General features: G+C 46.6%; 1 protein-coding gene across 3 annotated transcripts in view; it reads left to right on the forward strand.

The window, feature by feature from the left end:
- LOC105494924 (eukaryotic translation initiation factor 2B subunit gamma) overlaps positions 1 to 14,014 on the forward strand; it is a 147,031-nt gene extending 133,017 nt beyond the window's left edge. For all 3 annotated transcript variants that reach the window (XM_011763955.2, XM_071094090.1, XM_071094091.1), the window contains 2 exons: positions 8,831 to 8,934; positions 12,915 to 14,014. In XM_011763955.2, the coding sequence (XP_011762257.2) occupies positions 8,831 to 8,934; positions 12,915 to 12,967 (157 nt within the window). In that variant the 3' untranslated portion in view covers positions 12,968 to 14,014. The remainder of the gene's footprint in view (positions 1 to 8,830; positions 8,935 to 12,914) is intronic.
- Positions 14,015 to 15,458: the final 1,444 nt, after the last annotated feature.

The raw sequence follows: 15,458 nt of genomic DNA on the forward strand, positions 1-15,458 counted from the left end.
CATAAGGAGAAGAAGGAATGGGAACATGGGTGAACCAAAGAAAAAACATCAAACATCATTTTTTCAGAATACCGAGGCATGCAGAACTGAAAGAAAAAAACGTTAGGCCACATAGAAGGGAGAAAATTAGGCTGGCCTCACACATTTCTTTTTTTTTTTTTTTTAAACAGAGTCTCACTCTGTCACCCAGGCTGGAGTGCAGTGACAATTTCAGCTCACTGCAACCTCCGCCTCCCAGGTTCAAGCAATTCTCCTGCCTCAGCCTCCCAAGCAGCTGGGATTATAGGTGTGCGCCACCACACCCAGCTAATTTTTGTATTTTTAGTAGAGACGGGTTTTCACCATGTTGGACCAGCCTGGTCTCGAACTCTTGACCTCAAGTGATCCGCCTGCCTTGGCCTCCCAAAGTGCTGGGATTACAGGCATGAGCCACCACACCCAGCCTGGCTTCAGACTTTTCTGTGATAACATTTCAGGCCAGAAGACAGTGAAACAACATTTAGAGAATTTAGAAGGGAAACGTTTGTGACCTAAGAATCTTATAACCTTCCATATTTCATCCCTACAAGGAAAGAAAACACAAAAGCATCCTGTAGCCAGTTATGGTTGCTAAGTAAAAGCATCAGAAGTATTCCAGGGCTCAGGACATGTGTCACCCAAGAACCCTCCAGAAAACTCTACTTGAAGGCATAGTATAGCCAAGGAAGAAATGAAAATGGATAGTTTAAGGTATAAAAGTGAATCCTCTTAAATATAAGTCTAATTAGAGGTAATTAGAGTTGCAGAAAAGAACATAATTGTTAAAAGAATTGTTTTTGGAGACAGAGTCTCGCTGTGTCACCCAGGCTGGAGTGCAGTGGCATAATCTTGGCTCATTGCAACCTCTGCCTCCTGGGTTCGAGCTATCCTCCCACCTCAGCTTTCTGAGTAGCTGGGACTACAGGCACACACCACCGCACCAGGCTAATTTTTGTATTTTTAGTAGATGGAGTTTTGCTGTGTTGGCCAGGCTGGTCTTGAACTCCTGACCACAGGTGATCCGTCTGCCTCAACCTCCCAAAATGCTGGGATTACAAGATGAGCCACCACGCCCAGCACTTCTGTCATACTCTTGAAGACACCAAATTATGATACTTTGGGAAGATCCCCTGGATTAAAGGGACTCCTAATGGCTTTTAGTTCATTCCCTACCTTTGAACCATTTGCACTAAACCCATCTTCTTAGATGAAGAATTCTGCAGCTTAACTCTTTAAGGCTGTTACATCTTTTGATTTCCCCTAAGCTCCCTAGCCTCTGCTTACGGAATATAAGGACTTAGATTTCTTAGGAGGGGGACATTTCTCACCACTAAACCTTGTATACTGAAGGGGGTCATACAGAACTAAAAGGAAGAAATTTTTAGCCTGCTCACTGGAGCAGTACATTTTAATCTAGAGGACTGAAGAGCAAGAGTGACCAGAAAACAGGGAAAAGATAAGATCATTTCTTCAAGTATTATATCTCATTATCTCAATTAACCTGGATAAATCTCAAATATGATGTTGGAGAAAGCAAGTTGCAGAAGGATACACAGAGAATGGTAACATGTATGTACAATTTTAAAACATTCAAAACAATATTGTATGTTTAACATATGTAGTAAAAATGCTTAGGAACAATAAACACCACAGTCAAATAATGGATACCCTGGTGGAAGAAGGAAGGAAATGGGATGAAAGAAAGACGCTTAGCAAGTTGGATTGTTGGTTTCTTAAGCTGTTTGGTGGATGCACAAGTGTTCTTGATATTATTCTCTAGGCTTTTTTCTATACGTAAAATATTTCATTAAAAATAATACATAGTTAGCCGGACACGGTGGCTCAAGCCTGTAATCCCAGCACTTTGGGAGGCCGAGACGGGCGGATCACGAGGTCAGAAGATCGAGACCATCTGGCTAACACGATGAAACCCCATCTCTGGCCGGGCGCGGTGGCTCAAGCCTGTAATCCCAGTACTTTGGGAGGCCGAGGCGGGTGGATCACGAAGTCAGGAGATCGAGACCATCCTGGCTAACATGGTGAAACCCCGTCTCTACTAAAAATACAAAAAACTAGCCGGGCGTGGTGGCGGGCGCCTGTAGTCCCAGCTACTCGGAGGCTGAGGCAGGAGAATGGGGTAAACCCGGGAGGCGGAGCTTGCAGTGAGCCGAGATCGCGCCACTGCACTCCAGCCTGGGTGACACAGCGAGACTCCGTCTCAAAAAAAAAAAAAAAAAAAAAAAAAAAAAAAGAAACCCCATCTCTACTAAAAAAAAAAAAGCTAGCCGGGCGAGGTGGCAGGCGCCTATAGTCCCAGCTTCTCGGGAGGCTGAGGCAGGAGAATGGCGTAAACCTGGGAGGCGGAGCTTGCAGTGAGCTGAGATCTGGCCACTGCACTCCAGCCTGGGCGACAGAGCAAGACTCCGTCTCAAAAAATAATAATAATAATAATACATAGTTGCCGGATGCAGTGGCTCACACATGTAATCCCAACACTTTGAAGGCTGAGACAGAAGAATCACTTGAGGCCAGGAGTTCGAGACCAGCCTGGGCAACATAGCAAGATTCCATCTCTCCCAAAAAAAAAAAAGTTTTAAATTATAAATAATAAAAAATAATTTTTAATAAAAATAACACATGGCTCTTCCTGTAGAGAGATTCTTGGACCAGCTTAGAAGGGCTTAGGTTAGGAGGCTCCCAGTACCTAGAGAGATATAGGTGACTCAGCCATAATCTTTGGGCCCAAGTGTTGAGTTGGCCTAAAGCAGACCTTAGTCACAGGCCTGGAAAAGCTACATGTATCTTCAGTTTTATTCCCTTTCCCCCAGGGTCATGAGTAGTTTAGAAAGCCTGCCAACTAATCCTCAAAAAAGAAAAGAACCTGCCCATCCTCAGAGTTACTGAGAAGTTTCATGGCTCTTTGCCGAATGTTCTCTAAGTCAATATCTGAGGTAGGAACCTGTGATACAGTGGAGTGTCACTTTAGGCCTGGGCACATTGCCTGATATCTGTGAGTCTCAATTTTCTCTGTAAAAATTGGAATAAATGCCACCATCCCTACAAGTTTGCTGAAAGGATTCAGTTATAAAATGAGTGTAGGCCGGGTGTGGTGGCTCATGCCTGTAATCCCAGCACTTTGGGAGGCCAAGGTGGGTGGGTCAGGTGTTTGAGACCAGCCTGATCAACATAGTGAAACCGCATCTCTACTAAAAATACAAAAAATTAGCCGGGCATGGTGGCAGATGCCTGTAATCCCAGCTACTTGGGAGGCTGAGGCAGGAGAATCGCAGTGAGCCGAGATTGCGCCACTGCATTTCAGTCCGGGCAACAGTGCGAGACTCCCGTCTCAAATAATAATAATAATAATAATAATAATAATAATAAATAAAACAAAATTAGTGCAAAGTGCTGTATATAATGACTGAGATGTATTAGACATTAGATATATGGGAGTTCCCTTTCCTCCCTTGAAAGAACTGAAGAAAAGTCCTACCTAAAGCCAGAAGAGGAGCAAGAAATTGGAGGCAGTCTTGCTTCCCAGTAAGCCTTCTTCCTCATATGTGATGTGCCACCACATAGTATAGTGTGGTGTGCCTGGCCAAGCAGTGATCTTACTATAGAACTCTGTTTTTCTCATGGCCTCCTTTCCAGTGAAGCATTACAATTTTCGGAGTAATTTTGCAAAACCTGCACCTGCGCTTGAAATTTGAACCCACCAAGGAGAAATGAGGACCAAGTCTCCATTAGTCTTAGCCATCACTGAGCAGCGTCTTAGAGAACACAGCTAGACATTAGCACGGAGGAGTGCTTCGTGCCAACCTGAGAGTTAAAACTAGGATGCAGAAGCTGTGGTTCTAGTCTGAAGCAAGTTCTTTTGTTGGACTATAGAACTCACCTCTTCTCTCTCCTTAGGCACTAAACAAAAAAGACAGAGTCCTTGCTGCCAATTGGCAACCTGGAGAGGGCTTGTTTGATATAGTCCTATCTTTCCATTCCCTGTAGCATGAACAGATACACTCCCAGTAAAGTCCTTGATTCTGGAGTTTCTTCTTGGATGGGGAGAAACTGTGTTGGGTTGAAATTTTTCCAAAATACCTCAGCCTTGCCATTGGAGGTGATTTTGGCTGCACAATAATACTGGGGAACAATTGAGGATACATATGGTCACAAAAGAGCTTCACACCCAGTAAGCTGTTGTCAGGTATTCATCTCAAAGCCTTCCATCGATCCACTTACCAGGAGCTTCAGGAGAGCCCACAGTTTTCCATTAGTCACCCCACTTTCCCTATCATATCTGCAGGCTCCACAGCAGTGGTTTATGTGTCTCAGAAAGAGTTACACATAAACTGGATGAGACAGACAATATGGGAGGTCCCTGAAGACCCCAGTCAGATCCACTGAGCCTAAGGAAAACCAGGCTGTTTATTGCTGTGGAAATCTGACCTCAGTTATTCTTGTCTCTTCCTTCCAGAAATCTCTCCCACTTATATCCCAGATTCCAAAATAGACATTTAACTGTCTCTAATTATGGCTGCTTGAGTTCCTCTTGGCTGTTTCTTGTCTGCTGACTATGTTTACCTCTTGCCCAGCTTCAGAGCATACATTCTTTGGCTCTTATGACTAAGTAGGAAGCATACCCCTACTACCACCTTGGAAAGAGAAATAAGACTTTTCCATGATAAACTAGTAGCCAACTGAAAGGCAGCTCTGTCCCAGGAGCCTCTGTATCTAAAGCTTTCTGTACTTCCTTATTACCCCTTTTGGAGGAATTTTCCCCAAAAAGCAGGAACCACCCTAACTGCTTACTGGACTGCTTTGCAAGTTGGGCAAGTTGGAAAGTTATGGAAGCTCTCTTAAAGCCCACCCACTGAGTGTATCCCAAGTCTGCCAAAGGGCAAACTAGTGCTGTCTCTGCCCATCTCTAGCCTACACCACAGAGGTGCTGTGGTTTTGGCCTTTTGTTACTTTCCAAAAGGCTTTAACCTCCTAGGAGAACAGAGATAAAGAAGACTCTGAAATGCCATAAAGTGCTAGTATTTCTTTATGCATTTTACTAAGTTTTGGCATTTGGGAAGAATCTTTTTTAATGGTCTGTGTATCAGTGTTTTTAGTCCTTGGAATGTCCTCTTTCCAACCCCCTCATGCCTCTTGGGTTCGGAATTTTTCCTTAGTTTTGTTTTGTTAAAAAGAGTGCTTACACCCTTTCTATCCTCCTCCTTCTCCCCTCCAGCTGCCCATTTTTTCTCTTCCCATTTCTGACTCAGGGGTACTGATGATTCCCTTGTTAGGAAAGTGCTTCTTCCACTGAGCCTTATCAGCTCAGAATAAGGCAGTTCTAGGTCTCCTCTAGTATTTTCTTAATTTCTTTCTATTGCATTATGATTAAATTATGGATTCTGAAGTCAGGCAAACCTAGATTTGAAATCTGTTACTAGCCATTATATGGTTTTGGGTGAATGGTTTAACTTCTCTGAATCTGTTACCTCATCTGCAAAATGTAGTTGCTCTTTTTTACTGCATCAGAGATAAAAATAGTACTCCCAGAATCATCTAGGAGGGGTTTTCTTTTTTTTTTTTTTTTTTTTTTTTTGAGACAGAGTCTTGCTTTGTCACCCAGGCTGGAGTGTAGTGGCTCAATCTCTGCTCACTGCAAGCTCCGCCTCCCAGGTTCACTCCATTCTCCTGCCTCAGCCTCCTGACTAGCTGGGACTACAGGCACCTGCCACCACGCCTGGCTAATTTGTGTGTGTGTGTGTGTGTGTGTGTGTGTGTGTGTGTGTGTGTGTGTGTGTGTGTGTGTTTTTAGTAGAGATGGGGTTTCATCATGTTAGCCAGGATGGTCTTGATCTCCTGACCTCATGATCCGCCCGCCTCAGCCTCCCAAAGTGCTGGGATTACAGGCGTGAGCCACCACACCCGGCCAGGTTTTCTTCTAGTTAAATACCTATCCAAGAGCTACCAAAATAATTGATGGGGGCCAGGTCACTGAGGGTGGCTTTATTTGTTATTTTTTACACTGCTCAGGTGATTTTCAGATGAAATTACTAGATTTGTTAGCCAGGCATGATGGGATGTGCCTATAGAGTCTCAGCTACTTGGGGGGCTGAAGCAGGAGGATCACTTGAGCCCAGGAGATGGAGGCTGCAGTGAGTCGAGATCACGCCACTGCACTCCAGCCTGGGTGACAAAGTGAGACCTTGTCTCAAATAAAAGAAATTATTAGATTTGTGGCCAGGCAGGCACAGTAGCTCATGTCTGTAATCCCAACACTTTGGGAGGCTGAGGCAGGCAGATCACTTGAGGTTTACATGAGGCAGATCATGCCACTGCACTCCAGTCTGGGAGACAGAGCAAGACTCTGTCTCAAAAGAAAAAAAAAAAAAAAAAAAAGGCTGGATCACCTCAAGTCAGGAGTTTGAGTCTAGCCTGGTCAACATGACAAAACCCTGCCTCTACTAAAAATACAAAAAATTAGCCAGGCGTGGTGTCAGGCACCTGTAATCCCAGCTATTTGGTGAGGCTGAGGCAGAAGAATTGCTTGAACCTGGGACACAAGAGGTTGCAGTGAAATGAGATCGCACCATTGCACTCCAGCCTGTGCGACAGACCAAGACTCTGTCTCAAAAAAGAAATTACTAGATTTGTAAAAGTCACTCCTATAATGTACAGAGAGTATTTATTTAGCATAATACCTGGCATAGAGTAGATGTGCAATAAAGGTTAGTCATAAATTTCTTTTTTTTTTTTTGAGATGGAGTTTCGCTCTTGTTGCCCAGGCTGGAGTGCAATGTTGCAATCTCAGCTCACTGCAACCTCCACCTCCCGGGTTCAATTGATTGTCCTGCCTCAGCCTGCTGAGTTGCTGGGATCGCAGGTGCGCACCACCATGCCTGGCTAATTTTTGTATTTTTAGTAGAGGTGGGGTTTCACCATGTTGGCCATGGCTGGTCTCGAACTCCTGACCTCAGGTGATTACCTGCCTCGGCCTCCCAAAGTGCTGGGATTACAGGTATAAGCCACCACACCCAGCCACGTTAGTCATAATTTTCAAAAGGACCCTTCCTCCAACCTGGCAGTCTTTAAGAGCCAAGAAGATGCTCCGTTTGTGACAAGATATCCCTCTATCACCTAAGCTAGAGTGCGGTGGTGCGATCACAGCTCACCGTAGCCTCTACCTCCTGCGCTCAAGCAATCCTCCTGCCTCAGCCTCCTGAATAACTGGTACTACAGGCATGCACCACCATGCAGCTAGCTTTTTTATTTTTTTGTAGAGAGTCTCACAATGCTGCCCAACCTGGTCTTGAACTCCTGGGCCCAAGTGATCCTTCCACCTCAGCCTCCCAAAGTGCTGGTATTACAGGGGTGAGCCACAACACCTGGCCTAGGAGGATGCTTTTTAAATACATTTAAATGCCATGAGCAAGTGGTGCTGCTCTTGGGGTATGCTTTAGGATCTGGAGTAGTCTTTTATGTGGAATGGAGTTGGTTTTTAAAAAATCCTTTTTAGCCAGGCATAGTGATGGGCACCTATAGTCCCAGAGACTTGGGAGGCTGAGGTAGGAGAATTGCTTGAGCTCAAATTCGAGGCCAGCCTGGGCAACATAATGATACCTTATCTCTTAAAAAATTGTTTAGGCCAGGCACGGTGGCTCACTCCTATAATCCCAGCCCATTGGGAGGCCGAGGCAGGTGGATCACTTGAGGCCAGGAGTTCAAGACCATCCCGGCCAACATGGTGAAACCCTATCTGTACTAAAAATATAAAAATTAGCCGGGTGTGGTGGCCCTGTAGTCCCAGCTACTTGGGAGGCTGAGGCAGAATTGCTTGAACCCACGAGGTGGAGGCTGTAGTAAGCCAAGATCATGCCACTGCATTCCAGCCTGGGCAATAGACTGAGACCATATCTCAAAGAAAAAAAAAAATTTTTTTTTTTTTTTTGAGACGGAGTCTCGCTCTGTCACCCAGGCTGGAGTGCAGTGGCGTGATCTCGGCTCACTGCAAGCTCCGCCTCCTGGGTTCACGCCATTCTCCTCCCTCAGCCTCCCGAGTAGCTGGGACTACAGGTGCCTGCCACTACGCCCGGCTAATTTTTTGTATTTTTAGTAGAGATGGGGTTTCACCGTGGTCTCGATCTCCTGACCTTGTGATCCGCCCGCCTCGGCCTCCCAAAGTGCTGGGATTACAGGCGTGAGCCACCGTGCCCGGCAGGGAGCCCATTGTTTCCAGAGATGATCTCCTAGGAGGATTTGCGATTTCTGAGCTTCAAATGAAATTTGGTATATATTCTCAGATGAGAAGTAGCAGTGATGGGTCAGCCTAAGGACCAGCCCCAGACCAAAGAAGAGGTTGGATGGAATTTAGACCTCTAGGTTCTGGGATCCTAGAACTGAAGTAATTGGCCAGGCATGGTGGTGTGCACCTGTAGTCCTAGCTACAGACTGAGGTGGGAGGATCACTTGAACCCAGAAGTTTTAGAGGCTGCAGTGAGCTATGATCACACCACTGCACTCCAGCCCCAGTGACACAGTGAAACTCTGTCTCAAAAAAAAAAAAAAAGGAACTGAAGTCAGAATATCTTTTCAGGCCTTAGAGAAAGATCGTTACGAGCATAGTCCCAAATCTGGATTTCTCTGAAGCCAGGTCCTCCCTTGGCTTACCATTCTGTCTTTCACTCATAACTTGAGGTAGGTAGCTATTAACTAGACTGCCCAGCTGTTCCTGGCCTAGGGAGGAGCCAGAACCCCCAACCAGTAGTAATGAGGATGGTGATGCAAGCCCTGGGTCCTCCCTAACTTGGCTACTGTGTTACAGAAGCAACATCCAAGGCAGTGTCATCTGCAACAATGCTGTGATCGAGAAGGGTGCAGACATCAAGGACTGCTTGATTGGAAGTGGCCAGAGGATTGAAGCCAAAGGTAAACCAGATTACAATCACAGATTCCATTTTTACTTCTCACACCAGCACCGATAATGCCAAAGGCTGGTGAGGATGTGGGAAACAAGCACATACATACACTGCGGGCGAGAACATAAATTGATAAAGCCATCTTTAGAGAGCAGTTGACATCACTGTCAATTTTTTTTTTTTTTTTTTTTTTTTTTTTGATTCGGAGTTTCACTCTTGTTGCCCAGGCTAGAGTGCAGTGGTGCAATCTCAGCTCACCAAAACCTCCGCCTCCCAGGTTCAAGCAATTCTCCTGCCTCAGTCTCCTGAGTAGCTGGAATTACAGGCATGTGCCACCACACCCGGCTAATTTTTTGTGTTTTTAGTAGAGACGGGGTTTCTCCATGTTGGTCAGGCTGGTTGCGAACTCCCGACCTCAGGTGATTCGCCCGCCTCGGCCTCCCAAAGTGTTGGGATTACAGGCATGAGCCACCGCGCCCAGTCAGTTAGGTCTTCTCATAGCCTGTCAAACCACCAGGAAAAGCAGCAAGGTGGCCATCAAAGCTAGGACCTTAACCAGCGGTCAAAGCACAGAGAATGCAGGACCCAAGGATAATGCATGGCAGCCCCCAAACCTTGGCACAGCTGAGAGAACCCAGACTGGGTCTGAAACCATTTTATGTGGCAACTGGAAGAATTGGATCACTTGAGGTCAGGAGTTCGAGACCAGCCCAGCCAATATGGTGAAACCTCATCTCTACTAAACATACAAAAATCAGCTGTTCATGATGGCACACACTTGTAGTCCCAACTACTTGGGAGGCTGAGGCAGGAGAATCACTTGAACCTGGGAGGCAGAGGTTGTAGTGAGCGCAGATCACACCACTGCACTCCAGCCTGGGTGACAGAGCAAGACTCCATCTCAAAAAAAAAAAAAATCCACTAACTGCTAAAAGCATGTTTCATCTGAGTCTCTTCTTACAGTCAGTGAGAGAACTGGGATCTCTTCCCTGTGGCCAGAGTGATCAGTTCTTTGACCATGAAGGTAGATGTGGTATAGGTCAGGGGGTTGACGTATACTTGACATAGGTCAAATCCTCCTGGCCAGCAGGAAGCCTTCCCAGTTTCCCAACAGTGCACTTTTTATTTGTGACGTTTTTCCCTTCTATCCCATTGCTATTTTCCCAACTTATCATCCTCCCTTGTATTTTTCCCCTTGGGATCTTTCCCAACCTGATTCCAGCCCAGAGATTTTCCAGTGTATTTACTGGAGCCTACTCCCATCCCTGACCAAACATCACTAGCTTTGCTTAGTTTTTTGTTTTTTTGAGACAGGGTCTTGCTCTGTCACCAGGCTGAAGTGTAGGTGGCACAGTCACAGCTCACTGTAGCCTTGACCTCCCGGGCTCAAGCGACCTCCCACCCCGGCCCCTGAGTAGCTGAGACCCCAAGCATGTGCCACCACATCCAGTTAATATTTTTATTTTTTGTAGAGGTGGTGTCTTGCCCAGGCTGGTCTCAAACTCCTGGGCTTAGGCAGGCAGTCCACCCACCTTGGCCTCCCAAAGTGCTGGGATTGCAGGAGTGAGCCACCACACCCGGCCTCGTTCTGCTTGTTGTGCCCCTACAGGTTTCCTCCAGCTTACTGAATCTCTGTGAAAATACATCAACCCCAACATGCCAGATATAGTCTCTGTTCCCTAGCTCCCCCTGCCCCTTCCAGGTCATTGGCTCACTGCCTCCTGTCTATAGTTTTTTTTCCTTGAAAGTTTTCTATAACTCTTCTTACCTTTCACCCCGTCATTGGTCAGCTTCCAGGGTAATTCCCTACATTTATTAAGAGCTTTAGCCTATGGTTCACAGTCTTCCTCTCCTCTCCCTCACTTGTCCACAACATCTTGGACAACTTAAACGTATTCATCAGCTCTCCAGCTTCATGATTCCCTGAACTTCTCTACCAACCTTCATCTCCATTCAGCTTTAGCTCTCCACTTACATGACCATATCCTATCTTTGTCATTACCCAAAACCTCTAAAATCATCATGGGGCAGTAGCTATGCTATACACTGGGGATATAATCATAACTACACTGTTCCATCTCTCCTCTCAACGTTCTTGGTTTTTTTGTTTGTTTGTTTGTTTGTTTGTTTGTTTTGAGACAGTTTCACTCTTGTTGCCCAGGCTGGAGTGTAATGGTGCCATCTCGGCTCACCGCAACCTCCGCCTCATGGGTTCAAGCAATTCTCCTGCCTCAGCCTCCCGAGAAGCTGGGATTACAAGCATGTACCACCATGCCCAGCCAATTTTGTATTTTTAGTAGAGACAGGGTTTCATCATGTTGGCCAGGCTGGTCTTGAACTCCCGACCTCAGGTAATTCGCCCCCTTCGGCCTCCCAAAGTGCTGGGATTAGAGGCGTGAGTCTCCGTGCCTGGCGCCCTCAATGTTCTTATAGTGAAGTAGAGGAGAATGGTATAATGATGTAGGCATAGAGATTAGGTATTAGGTATTAGGTACCTGTATTAACCACTGTATTAGGTACAGTGGTTTCACAAAGCAGGAAATGGACAGTTCAAAAGGGAAGGCATGACATATTACAGGTACTACATTAGGGCACATAGGGTAATAAGAGTGCAATGGGAAAAAATGGAGGAGGAAGTATTCTAGGCAGAGGCAACAGCATGTGCCAAAGTTCAAAGGTATAAAACAGGGCCAAGCGCAGTGGCTCACACCTGTAATCCCAGCACTTTGGGAGGCCGAGACGGGGCGGATCACTTGAGCCCAGGAGTTCCAAGACCAGCCTGGCCAACATGGTGAAACCCCGTCTCTACTAAAAACACACACACACACACACAAAAAACCAAAATTAGCCACGTGTGGCATCATATGCCTGTAGTCCCAGCTACTGGAGAGGATGAGGTGGGAGAATCACTTGAACCCAGGAGGCAGAGGTTGCAGTGAGCCAAGATGGTCCCACTGCACTCCAGCCTAGGTGACAAAGCAAAACCCTGTCTCAAAAAAAAGGAGGGGGGGATATTAAAACAGTATGGCTTATTGGTAAAATGGAGAATAAAATGGAGAACAGTGGGAAATGAAGCTGGAGAGGTAGGCAAAGATGTCATGGAGGGCCTTATGGATTTGACCTTTATAGAAATAGTAATAGCCACAACTTATTGAGCATTCACTTACCTTTAACTAATTTAATTCTCACAACAACCCTATGCAGTAGGTGTCATTATTTCCATATTATATATAAGGTATTGCCCTTTCTTTGACTATCTCCATTTATCCTTTTAGCCTCATTTCTTACTCTTATCCCCTCGTTTCCTATCCTCTGGCCACACCACAGTACTTCATGGTCCCTTTTCTCCCATCTCACTGTCTTTGCCCTTGCTGTTCTCACAGCCTAGAATATCTTCCTTTCCATCACTGCCTGGAGAAACTGTTCACCCTTTAAGACCCAGTTTCAGTTCTCCTATTTAAAGCTCACCACAGCCAGGTATGTAGAAAGTTGGTCCCATCCTCCTGCATAGGAAGGTGCTCCCTCTCTCATACCCCTATTCCCAAGAGTTTCTCAAGAACAGAGCCACAATAGTAGAGAAATAAATTTTTGTGAACACAGAATTAGAAGCAGTTGGGTTTGGCTGGGCGTGGTGGCTCACACCTGTAATCCCAGCACTTTGGGAGGCTGAGGCTGGCAGATCCCCTGAGGTCAGGAGTTCGAGACCAGCCTGGCCAACATGATGAAACCCTATCTCTACTAAAAGTACAAAAATTAGCCAGGCCTGGTGGTGGGTGCCTGTAATCCCAGCTACTCGGGAGGCTGAAGCAAGAGAATCGCATGAACCTGGGAGATGGAGGATGCAGTGAGCAGAGATTGCGCCTTCGCACTCCAGCCTGGGTGACAAGAGTGAAACTCTGTACCCAAAAAAAAAAAAAAGCAGTTGGGTTTGGGTTTGAAATGTCATCTTGCTGCCAGTTCTCAGGAAACGTTTTCCCTTTTGTTTTGTAGCTAAACGAGTGAACGAGGTGATCGTGGGGAGCGACCAGCTCATGGAGATCTGAGTTCTGAGCAAGTCAGACTCCTTCCTTTTGGCCTCCAAAATCACAGATGTTGGCTGGCCCACATGTTTCACTCTGTATTTATTTCCCAATAAAGAAGGGCTTCCAAAGGCATGCTGGAGACTTGTGGAGCAGTCCCAAGCTCCATGTCAGGTGGGCTCCGAGTGTACACAGTGTTTATGTTCATGAGTCAGATGGTAAAGATCATCTGGAGCAAGGGTATGTGACAGGACAGACATAGTGGCCTAACTCTTGTGTGCCAAGGTGCATCAGGTGGGGGCAGCAGCTATCCGATGTAAAGCTCCTAGGATGGCTACTTTCTGACCGGCTGACCCAGCCCAGTCCTGAAAGTATCCCCCACCTAAAAGGACCTGGGAGTACTTCAGTCCCTTATCCTAATCAGCCTTTCTAGACCCATAGGCCTAGCTGCTGGCAGTGCCAACGCTAAGCATCAGCCCAAGACTCTGCTCCCATACCTGCCATACGGATTCCCAGCCCCTTCCCCCCCTCACCCACAGCCCCACCCTCCATGCTCACCATTCACTCCCTCACCTCCCAGCCTCTAGCCATTTTCCCCAATTCAACTAATATCCCTTGAAGACTCTGAACAGAAGCAGGGGCGGCCCCTGCCTAGCCAACAAGTCTATTCCCACAGGTTTTAGTAGAGATAACATGAAGAGCCATGGTTTGAGCCAAGTCAGACCCCGCTGCACCTCACCTCACTGAGGTTTGCCCAACCTGGGAAGGAAGAGCCAGAAACCTGTATCATGACTTGAAATTCCTTCTGACTGTCCTCCACCTGCACTCCTTTATATCCTAATTCTGCAGACTCTCCTGCTTCAGATAATTGAGGAATGAAATTTCCATATTCACAGCCCTTCTAGAGGCATATCCACCTTCCCTCCACCACCCCTGCTTCCAAACACATTCACTCTGCTCTCTCCCTGCATTGCTTTTACAACGTGCAGGTGTTTGGTGGAAGATAAAAGTGGTTCCTGGGGTGAGAGTTCACCTCCTAGAATTATCAAAGTAAAGGTTTCTCTTGATGTCTTCACTGTGGGTGGCAGTAATTAGAAAGAATTATTTGAAATACTGGTTTCTGCATTGCTTCAAAAACCTCAAGGCTCTCAAGTTTACTTGAGTAATCTTGCCTATCTTAGTCACAGAACTTGTGAGAGACTCGATGAGTATTTCGACCTGGGGGATCTCCACCTCTGTCAGCCTTCTTGAGAGCCCTGGAGCTCCACATTCCTCCCACTGGTCAGAACAAGGCTCCTGAAAGTTTGCCCTCATCAGGCAGGAGCTGAAATGGCCCAGCAGAAGTGGTTGAAACCACTAGGGCTGAGGGGGATGTGGGAATAAAGAGCTGTGGTGGTGCCCAGCATGGTCCCCTTTGGAACCAAAATTAAATTGGTGGGGCCTAGATGGTGCTGGAGACAGAGTCCTGGCCTGGGTGGAAGAAAATCTGTCCTCTGTAATGTTGTTTGGTTTGGGTCAAATCACTCTCTCCTCTCTGACCTTGAGTGTTTCCATCTGCAAAATGAGAAAGTTAGAATGCTTGACTGTTAAAGGCCCTTCTGGTTCTCAGGTTTTGTCCTCTTTCCCTGAACTTTCTTCCCCTTAGGGCCTGGGTCTCCCAAGGAGCCGTTGACCACAGAAAAGGGTTGGGAGGGAAAGTGGGGTGGAGGAGTAAAGGGCATTGATTAAACTGTCTCAGAGCCCTCCTATACACTCTTTCCTGTCCTTCCCCACGGAGGCCTTAGAACCCCTGACAGTGAGACAGAGGAAAAACCTCTCCTGTGCCTTCCCTTTGCACAAGTCCATCGAACGGCCTCTGCATCAAGGAAAGGAAGGAGCTGGAGAAAACAAAAGGTAAAAGCTTTCCCAGAGGAAGGCGTTGTTGAGTTTGAGTCCCAGCTGGGAGCAGCCCCCAGCTCAGGACACTGCTGCTATTGTCTGACAGTTTCAGGACTGGCTGGGTGCCCAAGATGCTTTGATTTTTCTTCTCTTTGCTCTGTTTGTCTGCCAGAAGGCAGGGACAGTTTTTGTTTTCTTTTGGTAGCAGCTACAGAGGGGTTGAGTATGTCTGAAACATAATGAGCAACTGAATGTCCACTGGCCGGCCAGTGGATTTCTCTATGGACAGAAATCAGAAAAGCCAGGAAGGCAGAAGAGTTAATAGAGCCTGCCCTGCCCCTCCCAGTGATGCTCAGTGAGGGGAGTGGAGCAAGAGGAGAAAGGGGACCTCGAATGCTGAATCAGGGAGGGCCCTGGGGATGTGCTGAGAAACAGAGTTCCAGGAGCTTGCCGTCTCAGACATAACTTGACAGCTGCTACTCCAGGAATCCATCCCCCAGTTACAACTCATCCTTCCCTGCTGGCAAGAGTTCCTTGAGCTGAGAAGACTACTACTACCCAGGATGATTACATCAGGGGCCTTCTGCCATGGATAAATGGGGAGCTGCTGCATTGGTTCTTAGCCTCTTTCCTTTCC

Source organism: Macaca nemestrina, chromosome 1, assembly GCF_043159975.1.
Source record: "Macaca nemestrina isolate mMacNem1 chromosome 1, mMacNem.hap1, whole genome shotgun sequence".
Lineage (NCBI taxonomy): Eukaryota > Metazoa > Chordata > Mammalia > Primates > Cercopithecidae > Macaca > Macaca nemestrina.